This window comes from Podarcis vaucheri (assembly GCF_965113315.1).
Source record: "Podarcis vaucheri genome assembly, chromosome: 3".
Lineage (NCBI taxonomy): Eukaryota > Metazoa > Chordata > Lepidosauria > Squamata > Lacertidae > Podarcis > Podarcis vaucheri.
Window position 1 is genome coordinate 86,600,131 of NC_138761.1, and position 21,874 is coordinate 86,622,004.

Consider the following 21,874-nt stretch of genomic DNA (forward strand, 5'->3'; position numbering starts at 1 on the left):
ACAGTTCTAGTGAATGATTAAGAATCAAATTATGTACCCACCCTAAACAGTTCAGATTCATAATGCTTTTCATTACAGTGAGAAGGAAAAGCAGTCAAATAGGCAAACTGAAGAATATTGGGAAGTTTAAACAAGCCTTTCCTCCCTTTCTGGCAAGAGCTTCTTTCAGTCTTAAATACAATGTAGCCCTCTCAGAATTTCTTTTTGAATCTTCTTCAGTACATCAGTCTTTGTGAGGTTTGAGTGGAGCGAGTGATCAACTGCTGAGCAAAGGTCTGTGTGTTCTGGATCTTGAGTGAACCACAATTTTGTTGTGAAATTTGTGATGCAGATGTCTGCGTGTTGACATTTTCCTACAGTCTTTTCTGTGTTTCAGATGAAACATTATGGAGTTCTTTAGCCTTTTTCATGCATTTTCAATGAGCAGTAATCTATGATTTCTTTAATAGGGAGATTCATCCAGATGGATTACCAAAGGCTTACACTATCATATTGTTATTCCGCCTTCTCCCGGACACCCCCACTGAACCATTCGCAATTTGGCAGATAACAGACAAAGATTACAAACCACAAGTTGGAGTTGTTCTTGATTGTAAGAATGATTTCACCTGCTTATAGTATGAATAGAATCTCTAAATGGAACTTTATGGCTAAATTTCCATCCTTTTTTCCTCAATCTGTCAAGCTCAGAATGTTATTGAAATATTTATTGTTGCAATCCAATATTTGTTCAGCACCAGAGATCAACAGGGAAGAAAATTCTGAGGTAGACTGAAACTAATTTGCACAGTTATGTGCAATTTGCATAATATTTGCCTGGACCCTGTGTTTGCAAAACCACAGCTGATTGTGAAATCTTCTATTTGGATGAAATCATCCAGGAAATGCTTTAACCTGAGGTTTAAAAATAGAAGCACTTAGGAATGGATCAGCCACTAACTGAGAAAGATCTTGCCATTTTTATTATCTGAAATTATACTTTGCAAACTCTAGAAATGAACATACTGCTCACCAAAGTACACCAACTAGAAGGATGTTAATTCAGTGCTCCTATATCGGCATAATCAAAGGCCAGGCAGAGTTCCAGCAGTAGATATATTGTTTATTGGTCAGCATTTGTGAGCAGTCAACTAAGCCAGATGTTTCTCTAGTTCATCATATTCTGGTGGCATGTTAAAAGAATAAGTAAATACCAGGAAGTTTTGCTTTCATCTTTATACTGAAATAATCTTCCTTCAGAGTTAAACTGCCATAAATCATGCTACTTCTATGTGGTGTCTGAGTTTTGAGGGAGGGAAACTGGCAAGTTGGGAACTGCAAGAAGCCATTCATCTCTCAGCCACCTGCAGCAAGCATTGGCACCAGGTGTTTTAACACAGTGTTTGGCTTATCTCAAAGCGTACTTATCCAAAGTGCTCCAGTAATTGGCTTGCATTCTGTGCCAGTGAGCTTTGTTGTGTCCTATCCATTTAAAGTTTTATGATAGGTTGATATTTATTTGGGCCCCGAGACATCAAATAATGTACTTTACAATGTGTAATGACCATGAATCTGGTATTATTTCTGTTTATTTTTTATTAGTAAACCTGAGACAAGTGGATAATAAACATTCATGATTTGGCCCTAGTAATACATTCTTTGCTGCTTCTGACAAGTTTAATCAAATTAGGCTGCATATGTTACTGGGGGCATGGAGTGTTATAAAACTGTAACTAATTAACCATGCATATAGTCAATAATTTTTTTTCCTCCCCCAGCATCCAGCAAAGTATTATCATTCTTTAACAAGGACACAAGAGGAGAGGTTCAGACAGTAACATTTGAAGGTGATGAAGTTAAGAAACTCTTTTATGGAAGTTTCCACAAGGTAAATGCTGACAATTGTGTGCAAATTGTTATGAACAAAAGCATTTTTCTTGAGAACAAAAACCATACTTGCTAGTTAGTAGATATAGATAGATTTAATAATTTATAAGTCAATTCAAGCAAATATTCTTGAGCTTTTACCGTTAACGTAGATTGAATATTTATGATAGGTTAACATATTGAATATGTCCAGTTCAATGGGGCTTGATTGCAAGTAATTGAGTTCAGAATCACAGCTAAAAGGTGGTAAATACTATAATATGGGCCTGCTATGATTTCTGAATGCCATTGCATTGTTTGTCATCAGTAGGAGATTAGGTAATTCATTAGAAAGAATGTTTCAAAGCTAAAGAGAAGGAACCTTCAGAGCTGGTCTACAATTGCACTTCCTGCATAGATAATGATGATGATTAAAATTTGTATAACAAAGTTTATAACCACAGATCTTAGGGCGCGTCACAACATCCAGCACCCCATATTTTCTGTCATCTGCTTATTATGTGTAGCACAACTCAGCACATGAGTTTGGATAATTATGCAATGAATTATCATGTTTGTGTGTGTGTGTGCACATGAAATAAGTGACCTAGCTTTAGCAAAAGAGAAAAAAAATTGCAACATATTTTGTATGGTAATTTTCATGTTAAAAATTATCCAGTATTAAGAATATGCCAAACTTTTAAAAATTGGATTGAACCCTTCCAAAATATGAAACATTTTTGTGGTGTTCATTCAACGAGTTATACGTTCACTCAATGAAAAATAGCTAACTTAATATTGGCTACTTGTGGAAAATTTGCTTTGGCACAGTTCTTTGGATGTTGAGTAGCATTGCTGTAGTGATAGTGGATGAATCCAGCAAGACTCTTTGGGAAAGTGTTGGCTTAGTAATTCAGTAATTAAAGCAGTATCAAAGAACTCTTATAGAACCATATGGTTTTTATTCTGTGCCTCGCCATTATGAACCAAACTACATGTGATAGAAGTTCCATTACTCTCCCTTGCAGCACTTAATTTTTTTAAAAAAAAAGCTGACACAGGAAGCTGGAACTGGGGGCAGATGGCTGACAGAAGGGAAGAGCTCCTAAATGCTTTTGCTTTCTGCTCTTTACATGCTGAAAATTGCCCCCTGCAGCTACTGTCCCATCACCAGGGGAAGAGATATAAGGTCCTCATATCTATTCCCTTCCCAGGAGAAAAGTATTGGGATGGGGTTACTTTGCACAGAACAGCAGAAGCAGGAATGGTCATGTAGCTTCTCCCTTCAGCCAGTCCTCAGTTTCTCACAGCTGCTTAAAAAATATGGAAGAAGAAATTAGCCTCTAATCTGTAGGTTGGCCCCTCAGCCTTTGCCTTAGCTTTCCAGCAGAAGAAACGTATACTCACTTTCATTGATAAAGGGCAGGCTATAAATATTTTATATAAACCAACTACAAACATGGACAGATCTATATAGCTATAACACCACGGAGAGCTATTTAGTTGCATCCACACACATTTTTGCAGCAATTTAGTGCCACATAATATAATAACAAATAATTATGGGATTTAATTCTGGATAAACAGACGTTTCACTTTTTATTTTAAATTGTCAAGAACGTTTAAGAAATCATAAATATAAACATCTATGATATACAGTTTTCCTTCCTGCTAAACATGACTTAATGCAGCTATAGAAATGACATTATAATTACAAATCAACTATCAGAAAGTGCACTGAAATACAGTCAGATCTTGAAGTGGTAAAATGGCAGGAAAGCCTTGATGAGCTTTCAAGCAATTGAGGAGGGAACTTTAATAAACTTCTGTTTGAAAGCTGATCAGTGCTGGAATGTCTTTCCATTTCTCATGGATTTGTGGTCCAAATGTATTACTCAGCTTTTGGCACTGTCCTGTGATATTTTGTTATAGATGTATTCCAACAGAAGCATATCCCTTTTATCCAAGCAAGGCCTCTGCTAGATACTCTTTCATTCCAAAGTGTATAAAGCAAACAGTATGGAAAATGTAACTGTAACAAGGCTAGCAGAAGTATAGTATTTTTTTTAAAAAAAATTTATTTACATTGGATAAGAAAGATGCAAAATGGAACTCTTAGTATACCTTTTGTGAAATGCTAGTATGTGGTGGTAGCACAGTCTCCCCCCAAAAAAAATATGAATAAGTAAATCTAATGTTTCAAATTCTCAGTCTAGTCTTGTAAAAATGAGGAACATTATCCTCTCTACCCCATCCCATCTATTCCACCCAGTTTCTATGAATGGGAGAGATGTTAGGAACTCTTGTGCATTGCAACTTCTACTGGCTGTGGCTAAATCCAAGACATTGGACAGCTGCAGAAATAATGCTAAACCATATTTTAGGGACCACAAAAACATTTAACATTACAAGAATGAGCTTAGCTTTTGTCCAGGCCTGTGTGCTCTCCCTGCTTCTGCACCTTTGCTGTGAGAAGGAATCTGGAAGCCTTCCCATCCACTTTTGATTAACTGTAGTTTTGTCATGTTGCCCAAATCTAGACAACTGATTATTATTAACTATAGTTAAGGAAACATGCTGACTTCAAACCATGGCGAAGGAGTTGATGAGCTAGTCTTATTTTTATTAGCCATAGTTAAATTTAACTACAGTCTGGGGTTTGGACAACACACTAAACTGTGGTTAATCTCAGAACAGAAGTGGAAGCTTTTGATCTCCTTGTGGTCATGCCAGAGGAGGAGAGGGGTGGGGGGAGCGTGTGAGACCATTTTGTTCAAATACAACCACTGTTGTGTGGAAAGGAAAAATGGAAAAATAAAGTTCTGGGACAAGAAAGAACAAAACAAACCCACCCTCTCTTAAATTCTTCTATCTACACTATATCTTGCGAGAATGTTTTACTCATATGGTCATAGTTGGTCTTAGCCACCTCAACCATTTGTATAAATAATTACATACCTTGATCCAGACCTTAGTGCCCGAACCAATGCTCACCAACTTACTTGGGCACCCACTTTTAAGTCCCAAGAACAACTTTATATGGAGCTGTTGCCTTTCTTAGTAAAGAAGCCCTTGCATGTGGAGGACCCATGCATAGATCAGTGCCCCTATACCTTTAAAACAGTTAACAACTTTAAACAGCAAATCTAAGGTGTATAAAAAACATACATGCATTTAGTTATGTTTCTAATAATTTTTCTACAGGTTCATATTGTTGTAACTCCCACAAATGTTAAAATTTACATTGACTGCCTTGAAATAATGGAAAAACCAATTAAAGAGGGTGGAAATATCACAACTGATGGCTATGAAATACTGGGTAAACTACAGAAAGGTGACAGGAAAACAGCAACAGTAAGTAACAAGCTTTACTTTATATCCGTTCCAAGCACTTGCAAAATGTATTTTGAAATCCTTATTAAGAGTCTACTTACAACGTTTAGGGTATACCTAATGGCCAACAAGACTCAAATGGCATCTTAAAAACAAATATATTGTGGCAGGAGTTTTCATAGTGATACCCTACTTCACCAAATAATGCTCTTTGGATTACACACAAGACACTATCACATATCACAAAAACTACTCATCTGCCCAGCTCTGGACCAATTTTATGCCATGAAGTCAGTTCCTTTTATATTGACTTAGGATAAATGTTCAGTCCAAGATGGATGAACTTGGTTGCTCCTTGTTACAATGTAAATGGTAATTTTTAGTCAAAATTACCATATGAACCAAAAGCTGTAGCTCTGAGAAGTTGACTGGAGTATTCTCAGACCAAAATATAAATGTAAATGAACAAGTTAGAGTTTTCTGACCTCCATCAAAAAATCCCACAATGCATCTGTGTGCTTAATCAAGATATCCCCATGGCATTTGTCATAGAATAGAAGTTGGCCTTCTGATCTAGTAGCCTCAACATATGAGTCAACAGTAGCATAACTCAGTCATGAAAGGGCTTGAGTCACATAGTCTTTGGCTGGGAAAATATTTCTATTATCTGAACAACTTTCTCCCACTGCTATTTTTATGTACTAATATATAAAGCTGCAAGACATTTATTGCATTAAACAAATCTTATGTGTGCTTTGTTAAAAATGTCTGTGATCCAAAGTAAACAATTAAGTGACCATTTATTCAATGTTGTCCTATGCTGTGTTGCTGAATAGCATTTTACTGCCTTGGCTGAATGGCAAAAATGATTATTGCATAATATCACTCTGCATTACTATTTTTTTTTAATTTTCTGCAGATGTAACATTGAAGACATTTGTGTTTTTGTCTTACAGTTAGAGATCCAGAGCTTTGACATCGTATGTAATGCTGTTTGGACTAGCAGAGATAGGTGCTGTGACATTCCTTCTAGGGTAAATATAATTTTTAGAGCCTCATGTTAACAATCTGAGCCAGTCCTACACAGAGGACAATGCGGAATAATGATTGAAAGGTCCCTGTTGGGAATGACAAATTGCTTATGTGACTCTGAATCATCCTGAGACTCAGAGGGCAAGAATGCAGATACTTTACCAGAACCATATTATAAATGCTGCTATTTTGAACTTAGGTACAGTCAGGCCACATTTCAGTCCAATTTTATCCCTTACAGATACATTTCCCATACGTATGTCAAGATTTGAGGGTTTATTTTTAAAATAAGCAATATATTTGCCCTATTCTACTCATACATATCCTCATAAATGCTGTTGGGGTTTTTTAATTGAGTATGTGTGAGTCGAATTAGAGATGGAATAATGGGGTAGTTGGGCTATGGGATGATGAAATAGTCATGTTTTAGTTACTGCTAGTGTAAATTAGCAGGCAAAACTCAAAAGGGTGAATTTGCACTAATCTGTAATGGGCTAAAGGTGGAAGAAAAGTTCAGATAAGGAAGGCAGAATGGTTGAGCGATGGTCAAGTGGAGGACACTGTGTGGCTTCTGCCCAGAGAGAGGAGAAAAGATGAAAAAGAGATGTAGTCTTACAAGAATAACAAATTGAACCCTTGTGCCCTGAAGAAATGCTTCTACTAAAATATGCTGGGCAATTTACTATCTTATTAAAGTTCTCCATGTTTTTTGTTTCAGTACCATTTTGAGACTTGCAACTTCTTATCGACTTCTGCCCCAAAGTTTGTGTTTGTTTAAGAAAACTCAATACAGTATCCCTCTTCCCAAATGAGTGCAAACAGTGTCTACTCTGAGTAGACACATGTCCTCTTTTTCCAGGACACATCCTCTTTTTCATTGGTAGAGTCATCATAGCAATCCATAGTTAAAAGTAAAAGTCGGCAAAAGTGTCCTCTTTTTTGTTCTTCAGAATGGTTTTCTGATACACCTTCCTTCTGAAACCCAAGCAGCCCTGAAAATCTGTTACAGAGGTTGGGAACACTTCAGAAAGTGGCACAGGGGACTTCTAGGGGAAAGAATGATAGGAGAATATTGTTTCCCCTCCTCTTCTGCTATCAGACACTTCTGTTGGATTATTAACTGTTTCAGAAGCAGGATGACAGCATTGAATTTTCCCTCATATCGGTCACAGATTATATGGAAGCAGTAACTCTGGATGACCTTTAGAGAAAACCCCTATGGCACACATAAGCAACATGAATTCCTTTAATTCGTATGTGTTTATTACTATGTGTATGGGTAAATTGATTTATCTGAATCTGTTTTTAGTCCTAAGGATAAGTCCTACAATATAGGAAGTCATAAAAAGTGTAGCAAAACATCTGCTGAGTATTTTGCTCCGTCCATGAGCAATGTGCATTTGGGACTAAGCAGCAAGACTTCCACACCAGCCATCATGGTTCCCAGGCAACCTTGAGTCTCAGTTCTCTCTCCTGTCTGTCTGCCTGCCCTTAAAAATATAATTTAAACATGCTACAGACAATAAAAAACATATTTGAAACCATTCTCTTGGTGATCATCCTTTAAAAAAATATTCAAGGGAAATGACAGATGTTTGTCCTTTAATTTTCAGAGGGATGAAGCAAAATGCCCATCGTTACCAAATGCTTGCACATGCACACAAGACAGCGTGGGACCTCCAGGACCTCCAGGACCTGCTGTAAGCAAAATTATTGCATTGTGATTACCAGACATGTGACTCTGTAGAGTACCTCAGATTAACAAACTGGAATCCATAGAACTCCAGTGACTTCAGGAAGCAGAGGTCAATGATGACGGCAACAACCTCTCTGTTCACACTAGCACAGGGAGCCAAATTAGCTGCAGCACCAGAATTAGTATAGCATCAGCTTTTGGTTGTTGATGCTCTAGCACAGGAGTAAGGAAATGGATCCCTTGCAAACAGCCCTGTATGGGACTTTGAAGCCCTCCTGACCATTGGCACTTCAGAAGCCCGGCATTTGGATTGGTGGCAAGTCTGAAGCACTGCATATGGTCAAAATGGGCTAGTGAGCCAACTGAGGAGGCCTGGTGGTTGATAATTATACAAAAGTATTGGGGGAGGTGGGTAGAAGAAGTGTTGTGGGGGTGGGGGAGCCATTTCCCTCTATTTCCTAACCACAGTGACTTCTACGACTATCATGCCAGTCAATGAAGTGGTGAAACTGACAGGATTGTATCATCAGACTTCTGATCAGATTAATTTCACTCCTAAGAGGTAATTTAAGGAAGGGCAAAGAGAAATTTGTTGTTGAATGTGCTGCAGAAGGGGAAGTGAGCACCATTCAGAGTAAAAGTGTATTTTAAAAAGTGAGATCTTTTTCTTGAAATAGTGAGACATTACTGTGTGGGAGCAGGTATCCTTCCACACTATATTTGTAGAGAGTTATACAATAATAGACCTGCAGCATGAAGAGGTATATATTCACAATTTCTTTACTGTATTAAAAATTATTAGCAAATGTTTAAAAACAGCCCAGGCGTGCATGTGGGTTTTCTTTTGTTTTTGTGCAGTGGGGGAGTGCTTCTTGTCACCATGATGATGTCACTACCCAACACATTCCTACAACAATAACTGTACACATGACTATGGCAGCAATGCTTGTTGTACTATTGGGAGCTAAAATCGGTTTTTCTAGGTACCGCTTAAAGTGTTACTGAAACCTTTACAGCAGTATTGATACACTGGCAATAATCACTGTGTGTACATTGGGCAACAATATCACTGCCAAGTCTGGTGAAAAAACCACATCTAAGCACAGCTAGACTTCATAGCTTTCTTTGTTGTTTTTAGTATTTTTATCATAGACTTGTAGTGAGCAGTTTGAACCCCACAGCCCCACAATATGTTGTTCTAAAGTTTGCTAGTCTCTATTTGTGCTTTGAATGAGCCCATACTGAACCTTCTGCTTCACCATTCAGCTACTTGCAAGAAGTAATATAGCTACTTGAAAAAAGTAATATTTGCATGCATATATGATCTTGGACTTCCACGTCTATCTATCTATCCATCTATCTATACTCATTATTTGCTTGTTTTTGTTTTAGGGAGGCCCAGGTGCTAAGGGACCAAGAGGCGAAAGAGGCTTAACTGGGCCCTCTGTGAGTATCTGCCTAAAATACACACTTAAGTGGATGTAAGTCCTATTGAACTCGGTAGGGCTTACTCCTGAGCAGACGTACACAAGATTGTTTGGTAACTGCTTTGTCTCCTCCCTTGGGTTTTTTAAAAAAAGACTTTTAACCAAGTAGTTATTTAAAGTTAAAGTATCAGTATTTAGTTCCATATATTAGAACCACATCGTATGCTACATTTTTAGTCTACTGTGAATTCAAGAAATATCTTTGCAAATATCTGTACCATATAGACACACACACCAGGGAGAAGTAATCTTACTGAGAATTCACTCTGTGACAGTTTTCCCTCTGAAATCAACCTCATTCATGTGAAATTATAATATCTGTATCTCACTTCAATTGCCTTCAGTTTCTATCATTAATACACATGTGAGGAAGATATAAGAGAAAGGATGTCAGTTCTGCTGCATTGTTCTTCCCTGTCCCAGCAAGTTATGTGGGGTTGATTCATCATATGTATTTTGTGGAGGAACCTGAGGCAATATTTGCCAACATCACAATGGAGGCACCAATATTTGTATCAAATAATGCCACCAAGTAATAATGGCGACACTCTTGGCTTATCATCTTTCACACCTTTAAACTACATAATATTTTAATAAAGCTGCTACAATGTGACAAGCTCACCAGCAAGGCAAAGTTTTACCTCAGCTGATGGCTACCAGTGTTTCTAAATGCACTAAAAAAAGTGTTTCGGCAGAGGGCCGAAACACAGTAGAACCCTCAGATTTCTAGACAGGCCTTTTATAAATGCTGTCACCTTGTGAAAACATATTATGTGAATCCATCTTTTACGTATGTTCTTTAAGATAACCACTTTGGAAGAATAAAAGGCTAGCTAGCAAATGGGTTTCTCTCTTTTTCTACTTTCAGGGGCCACCTGGTGCTCACGGAGATGTAGGACCTAGAGGCCCTCAAGGACCACCAGGACCGCAGGGGCCAAATGGACTTTCCATTACAGGAGAACCAGTGAGTAAACAGGCATTCTCTTTTTGGAGAGAGCAAGATAGCCTGCACAGCATATTTAGTGCTCTCAGATACTCTTTAACTATTGCGTTTTGACATTGTTCGTCACATAGTAGAAAATACTGGGAATAAAGTGCTTTAACACATGACATCATATTTACAAGCATTGCAATACTGGCAGATTACACACAAAAATAATAGCCATACTATTGTTGTGGTGATTTAGAAGGAACATGCCTTTCTGCATTTTCAGATAAATACTTATGCTTTAAAAAGATTAGGCAATTATCTGGCATACTCTGAACTATTTTCTGATAGTTAATCATGTCACTGTATTCTGAGAAACTAAATCATGTGTTGTAGGCTGTGTAGGTAAACCAGAGGAAAGAATGACAAAGGGGCTGGAAGAAGCAGTCCAGTCTTCCCCAGAACCCCCCCCCCCCCGGTCTGGTGAATGGGATGGGCTGTACACTGTGGGGCTGGGATTCAAGGGATAATCACTCCAAGTCTTCCCAGCCCAGTTTGCATGATGAATGGCACCTTCTAAAACTTGCAGTATTTCTTCCTCCTAGGGTCGTCAAGGGATGAAAGGTGATGCTGGAGAGCCAGGACTACCTGGTCGCTCAGTAAGTTTGCTTTTTAAAAAAATAATATGGTCATGCTACTTATGCTGCACATGTCCCATAAGTGCTAACATATATTAAGTTCTCCCTTGTAGTCTGGTATGAATAAGTTTCTGTTTACCATATTTTTCGCTCTATAAGACACACCAGACCACAAGACGCACCTAGTTTTTGGAGGAGGAAAACAAGAAAAAAAATATTCTGAATCTCAGAAGCCAGAACAGCAAGAGGGATCACTGCGCAGTGAAAGCAGCAATCCCTCTTGCTGTTCTGGCTTCTGGGATAGCTGCGCAGCCTGCATTCGCTCCATAAGACGCACAAACATTTCCCCTTACTTTTTAGGAGGGAAAAAGTGAGTCTTATAGAGCAAAAAATGCGGCAGTTCCACTTGTTCTTCAACAGATGAGACAAAATGCTATTGAAGTACAAAGTAATAAAACAAGACCACACAGGTGCAAAACCACATCATGTATCAGCTGTGAATTGGTACTGAGAAATGGGACTAGGTTTTAAGGAAACAAAGAAGGCATCAAAGTTCCAGAAAAACTGGGCAACAACACAAGAAAAAAGACTCTCAAGCTCAGAGGCCTCACTATCCACTTTTTACATCCCTTCATTTGGAGAACTGTTCCTTAATTCCTACTCTCTGCTTCTTTCTACTTAACCTATTCCTGCTCCAGAATAGGGCTGCTAGGCTTACTCAGGAGTCTTTGGTGATGTACCTTGTCAAAAGCTTTTTGAAAGTCCAAGTCAACTGTGTCAACCAGATCACCTCTGTCTCTATGCTTGTTGGTACTCTCAAGTGTGTGTCTTGTATTGCATAACTCAATAACCCTCTCTGATTAATAGTTTTCTTCTTCTGTAGGGATCTCCAGGCTTACCTGGGCCCCCTGGCCCAATGGGACCTCCAGGTGATAGGGTAAGCATTTTTGTTTTATATTTGTTGATGATCACAGTAGGTCTAGGGCTGTGCCATTGTTGGACAAAGATTCCTAGTTACACAACAATTTCCTACATGGAAATTGTTTTTACTAGTTTTGAGTAGGACATCCTTTTTGAGTACCAAAAGGAGGTGAGCTGGTGAGGGGCACCATTTCAATGCTTGTACATGAACTGTGTTTTAACTTACATTGTGTTTCTTCTTTATGTACTCATGGCAAAATAAATATATGGATGACACTGCTCCCTTTGACGGGAGAACATCATAGAACATTGTGTAAGGAGAAGCCACCTGGCTTGACTTTAGGAATACCACAGGGTAGAACTTCCTCAGCAGGACTTCACAGGGTCAGGGTGAATGAATGAAGAAAGCCTGCCGAACCTACCAAAAGAATCCCTAATGGATGGGTGGGAGGCAGCAGTTAAAAAACAATAATTACCATCACCCAAATGCTTAAGGTTGGTTTTGATTGTATGTGAAAAGTCAAAGTGTGCAGACCATCAGAGTAAAGACTCTGGCTAAGTTTAGATTGAGAGAGGAACAGTAAAGTTTTAGAATTAGAAATAAACTACTCTCTTGATATTGTCTGGTTATCTAAATCGCATAGTGCTTTCTCTTTGAAATTAATATGACAGCTATGACCACTACTCTTGATTAGTTAATGTTTTTCTTTCTTGAGTGACTTTTTGGATGAGTGCTCATTATTCTCAGCCATTTTGGGGGGTGGGGTGAAGGGGCGCATGATGTGAAGAGTGGGGAAAGCTCCATTGTGCTAGAAGATGTCCTTGCAGAGAGCTTACGTTGAAAAGGCTGGTTAGGTGAATCCCGCCAACTAACAAAAAAGGCTGGGTGTGAGAAAGCAAACAACAGGAGAAAGAGGGAAACAGAGTCTTAGGTGTAACACATTAGAAGATGATGATGTTGGAACTTCCTCACAAGTAATTGAGCATTAGTATTCAGCATGAATTCTCAATCAGAGAAAAGCCTTGATATATTCACATGATAACTAGTTGATGTTAGCGTAACTGAAGCACAGAACTAAATCACACCTAGGCTGGCAATATCTTTTAAACATATATATGAATAGTTAATGGACATTAGCCTAAACCAGTCATCATGGAATTAGCGTATCCTTTTAAAGAAACAAAACAATAAACTTTCACTTTTCAACTAGGGGTTCACTGGAAAAGATGGCCCAACTGGACCAAGAGGACCCCCTGGACCATTAGTAAGTGTTAGCTTGACTGTTTGTGGACTAACTGGGGGGTTTTGACATTGGGGAGGGATTAGCTTTGTAAAAGTCAGTTTGCTGTCATGGTTCTCCCTCTACCTCCTCATTGTTAGTTTCATAAAATAACTACCTGAGCAGGTTAAATCATACAACTATGTAACCTCTTTTGCCCCAAACCCTAAAGGTTCCAAGGATCTTAAAACCATTTGGTGAGCCCTGTACTCATTCTAAGTTCAGGGCTCTTGTCAACATGCCTCTCTGTGGGTTTGGTACAGTAGTTTATCTGGACAGTAATGCTTATGGATCTGTAGTATAAGGACCCTTTTACACACACACACACACACACACACACACACAACTTTTTAGCTTGCCCAGAACTCTCCACCATGTTGGGTGATGCTCATTTGAGGCAATGCTTCTCAGCTACTTACTTCTGTGCTGCCTTTTCCTTCCTTGTTTGTTTTTCTGTTTCCCTGCTACCTTTACTTTTCCCCTTGTCTCTATATCCAATATCCCTCATGTCCTTGTCTTGACCCCCATCTCCTTTTCACCCTGGTCAGCTCCAATTATACTCCTCTTGACACCATCTCCTTTCCCCCCTGCAACTTTTATCATGCAGCTGGTTGGGCATTTCTGTCTTTCCCATGACATTGGCTTGACCCAACCCTTCCACTCTGCCTGCCTTACCTTCTGGGCAGATGGAGCAACAGAGGAATCACTGCTCGCAGCATTCACAACATACTCTTATGTAGCCAAAAGAAGCATCAACCATGCATGCACATACACACACACACACAAGGGGTGTGTGTGGGGGGTGGGTGGGGGTGGTATCAACAGGCTTGGATGAACTGTAGGGCTTGTACATATACAAAAAACCTCAGGAAACAAAACTTAGGTGAAACTCTGCCCCCTAGCCCAATGATGATTGAGCATGCTCAGTGGCTATGGAATGCCGACTGATTCTTGAAGGGGAGGGAGGACAGAAAAAACAAGGGGAGGGGTAATATAAAGGAGTATCATGGAAAAGGTCCTGGCTGGCACACTTCATTTTGTTGCAGGCCTAATTGGTTTGATATAATTTTGCATATTATTCAGTGCCAAATTTTGCTGTAATGTCACTCTGGCAAAATGTGCACCCTTTTGACTCCCCTCTTGCATTCTAAATCCTATTCCTATCAATCCTGTATTGTTTGTTATCCAGTTAGAACATTTGATGACTACAGATAGTTATGCAGGAGGTTTTATTAAGAAAAAGATCTGGCTGTGTCTAATGTGGTCTGCACATGTTCATTATGCTGGAAAATAGTCAAAAGGAAATCGTTTCGAGTACAGTTAAGCTTTGGGAATACTAGAAGCTTCATAATGTTTTATGAGGCTTGAAAATTTCTCTTATGGAATTTGTTCCTTTGATGTGATTAGAAAGATGTGAGTGTTTTGCTGCTGCTTGGAAAATCTGTTAAAAGAAAGCCTGCTAGTTGCTAGGACAATGCCTTTTCATGAAAAATCAATAGGCTAAGCATTAAAAATTATTTTCTTTTAAGATGCTATTTAATTACTTCCATACTAATTGTTAATTAAGTAAGTGAGAGACCAATCCTTTGCTCCCTGGGAGGGTAACTTATGGGATACTGTGAGACTCCCTCTGCACTGACAGAGAAAATGGTAGTGGGCAGAGAGAGATGGCCAAGGATGCCAACTTCCAGGTGCAAAATATAGTCATAGACATATCCAGTGCTATTTTTCTAGAAAAAGAGGTGCTGGAACTCACAAGGAATGCCTCCCTTGTTCTCTTATAATAGCAATGGTGTCCACCAGAGAGGTGCTGAAACTGAGTTCCAGTGAGTTCTGCGTGGAAATAAACCATACATATACATACACATACACATACACATACACATACACATACACATATACATATACATATACATATACATGATATATTGAGCTCAAAGCATTTAAGACTCCTCAGATGAACCTTCGATCAACCAATTCACACTGTTGCAAAACATTTCAGAGAGCAAGACTGAAATTGGTTTTGAACTTAGTTCAAAACACACTGGGCTTAATTAACTTTTTTTTGTATACCTGGATATTTCCTTCCTTTTTTATAGCAACTGAGTGTCTCACCCAAGCTTCCTCAACCTCAGCCCTCCAGATGTTTTGAGACTACAGTTCCCATCATCCCTGACCACTGGTCCTGCTAGCTAGGGATCATGGGAGTTGTAGGCCAAAAAACATCTGGAGAGCCGAGGTTGGAGAAGCCTGGTCTCACCTTTCCACATCTGTTGGGACCTAGAGCCAGTTCAGCAGTTCCTCACCAGTGCAGATTGGGCAGGTGGCGGTGGTGGGATGGGGGTTGAGATGACCAGAAAAATAGAATTTTATTGCCAGATGCAAGCTTGACTTGTTCAAAGAGCATTAAAGAAATAAAACAGAGACTCACTGTTTATGTTACAAGATGTGTCAGATTATGAGGAAATGAAAACAAATAGTAGTAGGAAAAGTTTTCACATGCATTCCCTGCATTTGGTGAGTATCATGTTTGTTGGATTTAACAGACTATTATTATGTCCTCCTTAGTATACCTTTTCAATGTACATTTTTGCAGGGTGCCCCAGGAGTTCCTGGAGTTGCTGGCCCAACTGGAAAACCAGGAAAACCAGGAGATCGTGGCTCTCCGGTAAGATAATCAATGATTGGCATTTAGTGCATCTGTTGTTAAAGATACCATCAAATGTTGAGAGAGCCATTGTGTAATGTGAGTCTGAGAAAAGTCTATCAGCACAACTAGCTAATATCTGAAAGTTAAGATGTTAAGTCTAATTTTCAGCAACTTCACTCCTTACAGCACATCTTTTTTTGCAATTTAAGTCAGGTCTGGAAATTGTGGTCAGGGCTTTCCACTAAAAAGAGAGCAGAAGCTGCACATGCCAAGGCTTATATTTCTGCACTATGTAAACATTTCAGAGCAAAATCAGCAGAATTACTGGAATTATTCTTTTTTAAGCACAGTCAAGTATGATGTGCTTCCCTAAGGTGGAAATTTTTATATGTAGCATTCTGGGAGCTTGTTGGTTTGAAAAAGTTTGAATGTTTACAGTGGAGCCTCGGTGTTGTGTTGTGGGTTCTGTCTAGAATCTGATACCAGATGAGGGATCAAGAGATTGTCCCAGCAGCATTGCCAGAGCCAATCTGTCTGATTTTGTCAAGGCTGCTATTAGAAAGTTATGCATTTGGTACCAAAGGTTGCAACGTTTGCATCTACTACACTGGTCAGCATGGGAAGGCGCTCTCTCATTATCTTAACTTGTATCAGTACCTTTGAGGCAATGAAAGGTTATACTTCCTCTGAACGAGTGGGTACATAGTTTAGAAGTACTACTGGATCCATTGCTGTCGCTTGAGGCTCAAGTGGCCTTGGTGGTGCAGAGTGCTTTCCATCAGATACATGGCCCAACTGCACCTGTATCTGGACAGGGATAGCCTAACTACTATTGTCTGTGCTCTGGTAACTTCTAGGTTAGATTACTACAATCTGCCATACATGGGGCTACCTCTGAAGATGGTTTGGAACTTCATTCAATGGTTAGGTTTCTCTCCAGGGCAAGGCAGTTTGAGCATATAATGCCAATCCTAACCTGACTGCAGTGGCTGCCAGTTAGCTTCTGGGCCTAATTCAAAGTGCTGGTTTTGACCTATAAAGCCTTAAATAGCTCAGAATCATCATACCCCAATGACTGCCTTACTCCATATGAACCAACTCAGACCCTGTGTTCATCATCTTAAGCCCTTCTTTGTGTGCCTCCTAAGCAAGAGGTCAAGAGGGTGGCAACATGAGAACGGACCTTTTCTGCAGTGGCTTCCCATTTGTAGAATGCTCTCCCCAGGGTGGCTCGCCTGCCACCTTTGCCACACAGTTTTAAGCTGCAGGCAAAAACAGTCCTATTCTCCCAAGCCTTTGGCCAATTACACAATCTAAGGCCTTTTAAAGTGGGGGAGGGGTATTATTTATGTTTGTTACTTTGTTGTGTATTTTTTTGTTTTTATATTGTCTACCACCCTGTGATCTTTTTAAAATAATAATAGTAATAATAAAATAGTCTTGAAAAGGAGAAAGGGGAATTTTCTATATTGCCTCAGATAAGTTGCATCAAGGTTTTTCTGCCCCCCCCCCTTTAGAATGCCATGCAAATGTTTGCATCTAGTTTCTATGAGATTACACAGTCTCATATTTGGAGTCAATTGGTCACACTAGCTTGTCCCACTGATTTCCGTAGATCTTAATTGTGACTAATTTTCTGTGCTTAAGGTCTCACATTAGCACTTATTATGAGTGCTGTCTTAGTAAGGGAACAGGTTGGGTTACCAACTGGCCACCACCATCATCATCATCATCAACAACAACAGGGCTTGGCCTGATTAATTGTCTAATAGTAGTTATATCTGAAGTCATAAACAGGTAAACCTCTGCACACCTGGAGAGGCATCATTGCTTCAAATTTCTGTGTATCAGTAATGGATGGTATGTTGGAGCTGCGCTGCATGCCTGAACTCCCTCCAGCTAAGTCACTGAGGTGGCAACAAGGTCAGTGCAGTGCAATTGAGTCAGCAGAAGTGCTGCACTGGCTCCACCAGCACATTTGCACCACACCAACCTTGCTACCAACATGCAGCAGTGACTCACCTAGAAAGAAGTTCACCAAGTGGCACAGCCCTACTACACCACCTGCTACTGCTGCACATCAAGCTGCTGTTAAGAGGCAGAAGAGCAGTGACTAGTAACAAGTTGGCTACATTCAGCTTAGGAGCTCTGTATGTAATGATAACTTCAAGGCTTCTTCATAATAATGGAAAATAAATAAATAAATAAATAAATAAATGTACTGGTATTTATACCCTGCCCATCTGGCTAGGTTTCCCCAGTCACTCTGGGCAGCTTCCAGCAGAATATGAAAAAATAATAAAACATCAGACATTCAAAACTTCCTGATACAGGGCTGCCTCCAGATGTCTTCTGAAAGTTGTGTAGTTCTTTATTTCCTTGACATCTGATGGGAGGGCATTCCACAGAGCGGGTGCTACTGCCGAGAAGGCCCTCTGCCTGGTTCCCTGTAACTTCATTCATATATATATATATATATATATATATATATATATATATATATATACACACATACATATATACGCATACATACATACATATATATGCTTCCCTTTATCCAAATATAATGTTTTCAGAGTGCAGTGTTTTGCTTTGGTTGTCCCACTCTCCCACATACTGTTTCTCAGCTTTTCAGATCAGATCCCAGCAGGAATCTGGCATAAAGTCTGTGCAGATGTTTTGTCAGACTCAAGTGGCAGATGGGCTTTCAGCACCTATATGTATGCTATCAAGAAATGCCAAAGTGGCAACCTAAGCCCATGTGTGCAAGTGGTGGGCCAAATGTAGCCTGCAGAGTTTTAAAGGTCATCCAGACTTTTCCTGTAGCTACATGGCTGTGTTCCAAAGCAGCATTTCCTCACACAGCTTTACATATTTCTTGTATAATGTAACCATCTAAGAATCTTTGCTAGCAGTGGTAACAAAGATCTAAATCATGCACTTTTAAGCCAAGCATGGGAGAATAATATCATGGTCATAGATACTATGAAATCATTTCAACATGAGTATGTCACCAAAAAAGTTTAGATAATTCTGGGCCATAGTGAACAGAGAGCTTTCCTGAGTTCATTGGCCTATCAGTGCATTTTAAGTATCTCTTGAGAATTCTAAGTTGGTGAGAAGAAAAAGTTCTAAGTGGGTGATAAGAGAAAAATGATTTGTATGCATGTTTAGAAGACATACAGACATACAGGAAGCAGCAGCAATATCCTGCTTGCTTTGAGCTTTTGCTTTCCATGGGGACAAACTTGATAATTTGCTAATTAATTACCCTACAAAAAGAAAAGCCTATTCTTTAGACAAAGATAGCTATAACAAAGATAGTAGACTAATTAATTCAATAAGGAGGAAGTATCTAAGCAAACAATGGTGCCTCTTAAGTATTTAGAATGAACAAGAACAAATAATGTAACTATACTTCATAGACACAAACATTAGTTAAACAGCCTTCCCAGGGACTCCCATTGGATCCATTTCTCACATGTGGTTGACATTACTTCTAGAAAATAAATGCTGCCTCAGGCTAAGACAATCGACACATCATATTCTGTGTAAGGCTGGTCAAAATGACGAGAGAAGACATAAATTACTTTCCTGATCTGGGCATGTGGCAGCTCTGTACAGCTGCTAGCAATGTTGCTCTCCCAAAGAGATGTAGATGGTTTAGTGAATTAGAAGAGTCCTTTTCTTTCACACACTTGCTTTGACAACTCAGGTAAAGAGTTTAATTTGCAAGAAGAGTGGTTGATGTTGCTCCACTGAAAGCAGCCTGGAGGGTAACAAATAATCTGAGCCATATGTAAACAAACAGACTTTTGCATGTTTGGCAGCAGTACCCAGGGTCACCATGACCCTAAATTCTGCACATCTGAAATCATCCCTGGTGTAAACTTCTCACTTTCACAAATTAAATGCTCATGATCTCAGTGCAAGATTGTTGAAATGTTGCCATATTCAGTTATGCTCTAGTCCTGCAGAGTAATTTATTGGTGTGTCACTAAAGGAGCTTTTTAAAGAAACCACTTGTGGCCAGGTTTGGTGATTACTTTTGCTGACAACAGAATATTAAGCATGATTAAATAATAACTAACGATTCACCTCTGGGAGCTTACCAGTGAAAATGTGTTTGGTTTAATAGCAATTTCTCTTTTGTTTGTTCATTTGAATGCCCAGAATTTTCACACATTTCTGATCATTTATTTCAAAAATTGGAGTCCCCACAGAAAGGAGAAGGGAGGGAATTTAAAGGAAATTCAGCAGTTGAGGTTCTGGTATTACTGATGCTAATCTGCTGTCGTCATCAAATCACTTAGTACAACAAAAGTGGAGGACATTACTGTGGATGGGGCACTAGAGGTATAGGGTGAAACATCTCTGGCTTGAGATGTTTACTAAGTGCCTCTGGAAAGACTACAGAACTTGTTCAGATGACTAAGATTTACTAGCGTGGATTAATATTTTTCTGATAACAGTCCAAGGGTTCAGGCAACACTGTCTCCTTTTTGGATGATTTGAAACATGTTGTTGACAGATGAAACAATGTTAACTGGTTTCAAATAGGTAATAAATATATTTGTGTGACAATTGTCATACATTTTTGAATATCTGCAAATATACAGCTTAAATGCACTGACTATGTTTATTGAAATTAACCAGGAGATAATTTAATTTTTAATTATTTATGTCTCTCCCCTACCCCCCATGGCTACATATTCTAATTAATGAAAATAATTATAAGGGCAACTTATTATCAAGTCATGTTTTTTCCCCCTTAAGAAGCCATGCTGGAAGATGTTTCAGTAAGGAATACAAAAAAAATATTAATATAGGTTATGTTGTTCTTGTTTGTGGGGTTATATTATGATATCCTTGGAAAGCTATTATTGATGGTCCCAAGGAGACAATTTTTTTGCAGACTGATGTTCATACTCACTGAAACATTAATACTGCCTGTTTCCTTCCTTAGCACTGTTATCTAAAAAGGATAGATAATCACCCAAAGTGTTGGTGGGGTGGTTAAATGAAGACTATGTATTCTAGTAAATGAAAATAATCACCGTAGCAACTTAGAGATAGGCAGTTGTAGCTTATTGGTACATGAAATGTAGTGCATGTAGAAGTGCCCAGGTTCTGGCATTTCCAGGAAAGACTAAGAGACTCTTGCCTGAAACCCTGTAGATTTACTGCCAGTCTGCTTAGATGACGCTGAGCTAGATGGACCAGTGGTCTGATTCAGTATAAGGCAGACACTTGACTTTCATGGGCTGACCTTCCACGTTCAGGCCCTGGAGTGCCTGGCAAACACTTTTGCAGTCACTCCTGTTAATCCTCCCTCTTTCTGTGATGCACTCTGATGGAGTTTAATTTGTTACAGGGGCCAGCTGGAATAAAAGGCGAGAAAGGTGACAGAGTAAGTGCACCCTTAAAATGAATTTGTTTGCATTTTCTAATGCCTCCTACAAAAGAGGACATCATGTCTAATACATGTTCTGTTTATTTTATGAAGGGAGACATTGCTTCCCAGAATATGATGCGCGCTGTGGCAAGACAAGTCTGTGAACAAATGATGAATGGTAAACAATGCTTTGAAATATGTGCAACCAAACGCATTTTTCCGTGTACCATATTGTCAGACTCTGTTGTGAACTTAAAGCTTAAAGTCACATGGGTTCAGTGTTTCTCAAATTAGGCAGAGCCTAGGCTGGTGGGTGAAATTGCAAATGTTTGGCCTCTTGCTAGCTCGATCACCAAATCCAGCAGAGTCTGATCAGCTGGAAGCAACTCTGAGTTACCACAGGTGGGTACAAACCAGTGGCTGTCACAACAAGCCTAGGTTTATTTGCCACTTTTCCCATTGGCATATTCACTGTGGCAAACAAGAACTTCATTGTACCAAATCAACACAAAATTAGTCAGTGGTTGATATTCTGGATTGAAATATGGGTTTGAGTTTGATTCCTTGCTTTGCTGTCAGCTGCTGCCTTTGTAGCAGTACTGATAATGCTTAATGAACGCTAGGTCTGATCCCACCTTATGCTGTTGCCACTTTGTGCTCTTCAGTGGC

General features: G+C 39.2%; 1 protein-coding gene across 9 annotated transcripts in view; it reads left to right on the forward strand.

Annotated features, from left to right (window-relative positions):
* Nucleotides 1-21,874, forward strand: part of COL12A1 (collagen type XII alpha 1 chain) — a 110,615-nt gene that overhangs the window by 82,032 nt on the left and 6,709 nt on the right. For all 9 annotated transcript variants that reach the window (XM_082218125.1, XM_082218124.1, XM_082218121.1 and 6 more), the window contains 13 exons: nt 450-592; nt 1,758-1,867; nt 5,050-5,199; nt 6,135-6,212; nt 7,824-7,910; nt 9,299-9,352; nt 10,262-10,357; nt 10,927-10,980; nt 11,843-11,896; nt 13,092-13,145; nt 15,757-15,828; nt 21,185-21,220; nt 21,317-21,383. In XM_082218125.1, coding sequence (XP_082074251.1) covers nt 450-592; nt 1,758-1,867; nt 5,050-5,199; nt 6,135-6,212; nt 7,824-7,910; nt 9,299-9,352; nt 10,262-10,357; nt 10,927-10,980; nt 11,843-11,896; nt 13,092-13,145; nt 15,757-15,828; nt 21,185-21,220; nt 21,317-21,383 — 1,055 coding nt within the window. The remainder of the gene's footprint in view (nt 1-449; nt 593-1,757; nt 1,868-5,049; nt 5,200-6,134; nt 6,213-7,823; nt 7,911-9,298; nt 9,353-10,261; nt 10,358-10,926; nt 10,981-11,842; nt 11,897-13,091; nt 13,146-15,756; nt 15,829-21,184; nt 21,221-21,316; nt 21,384-21,874) is intronic.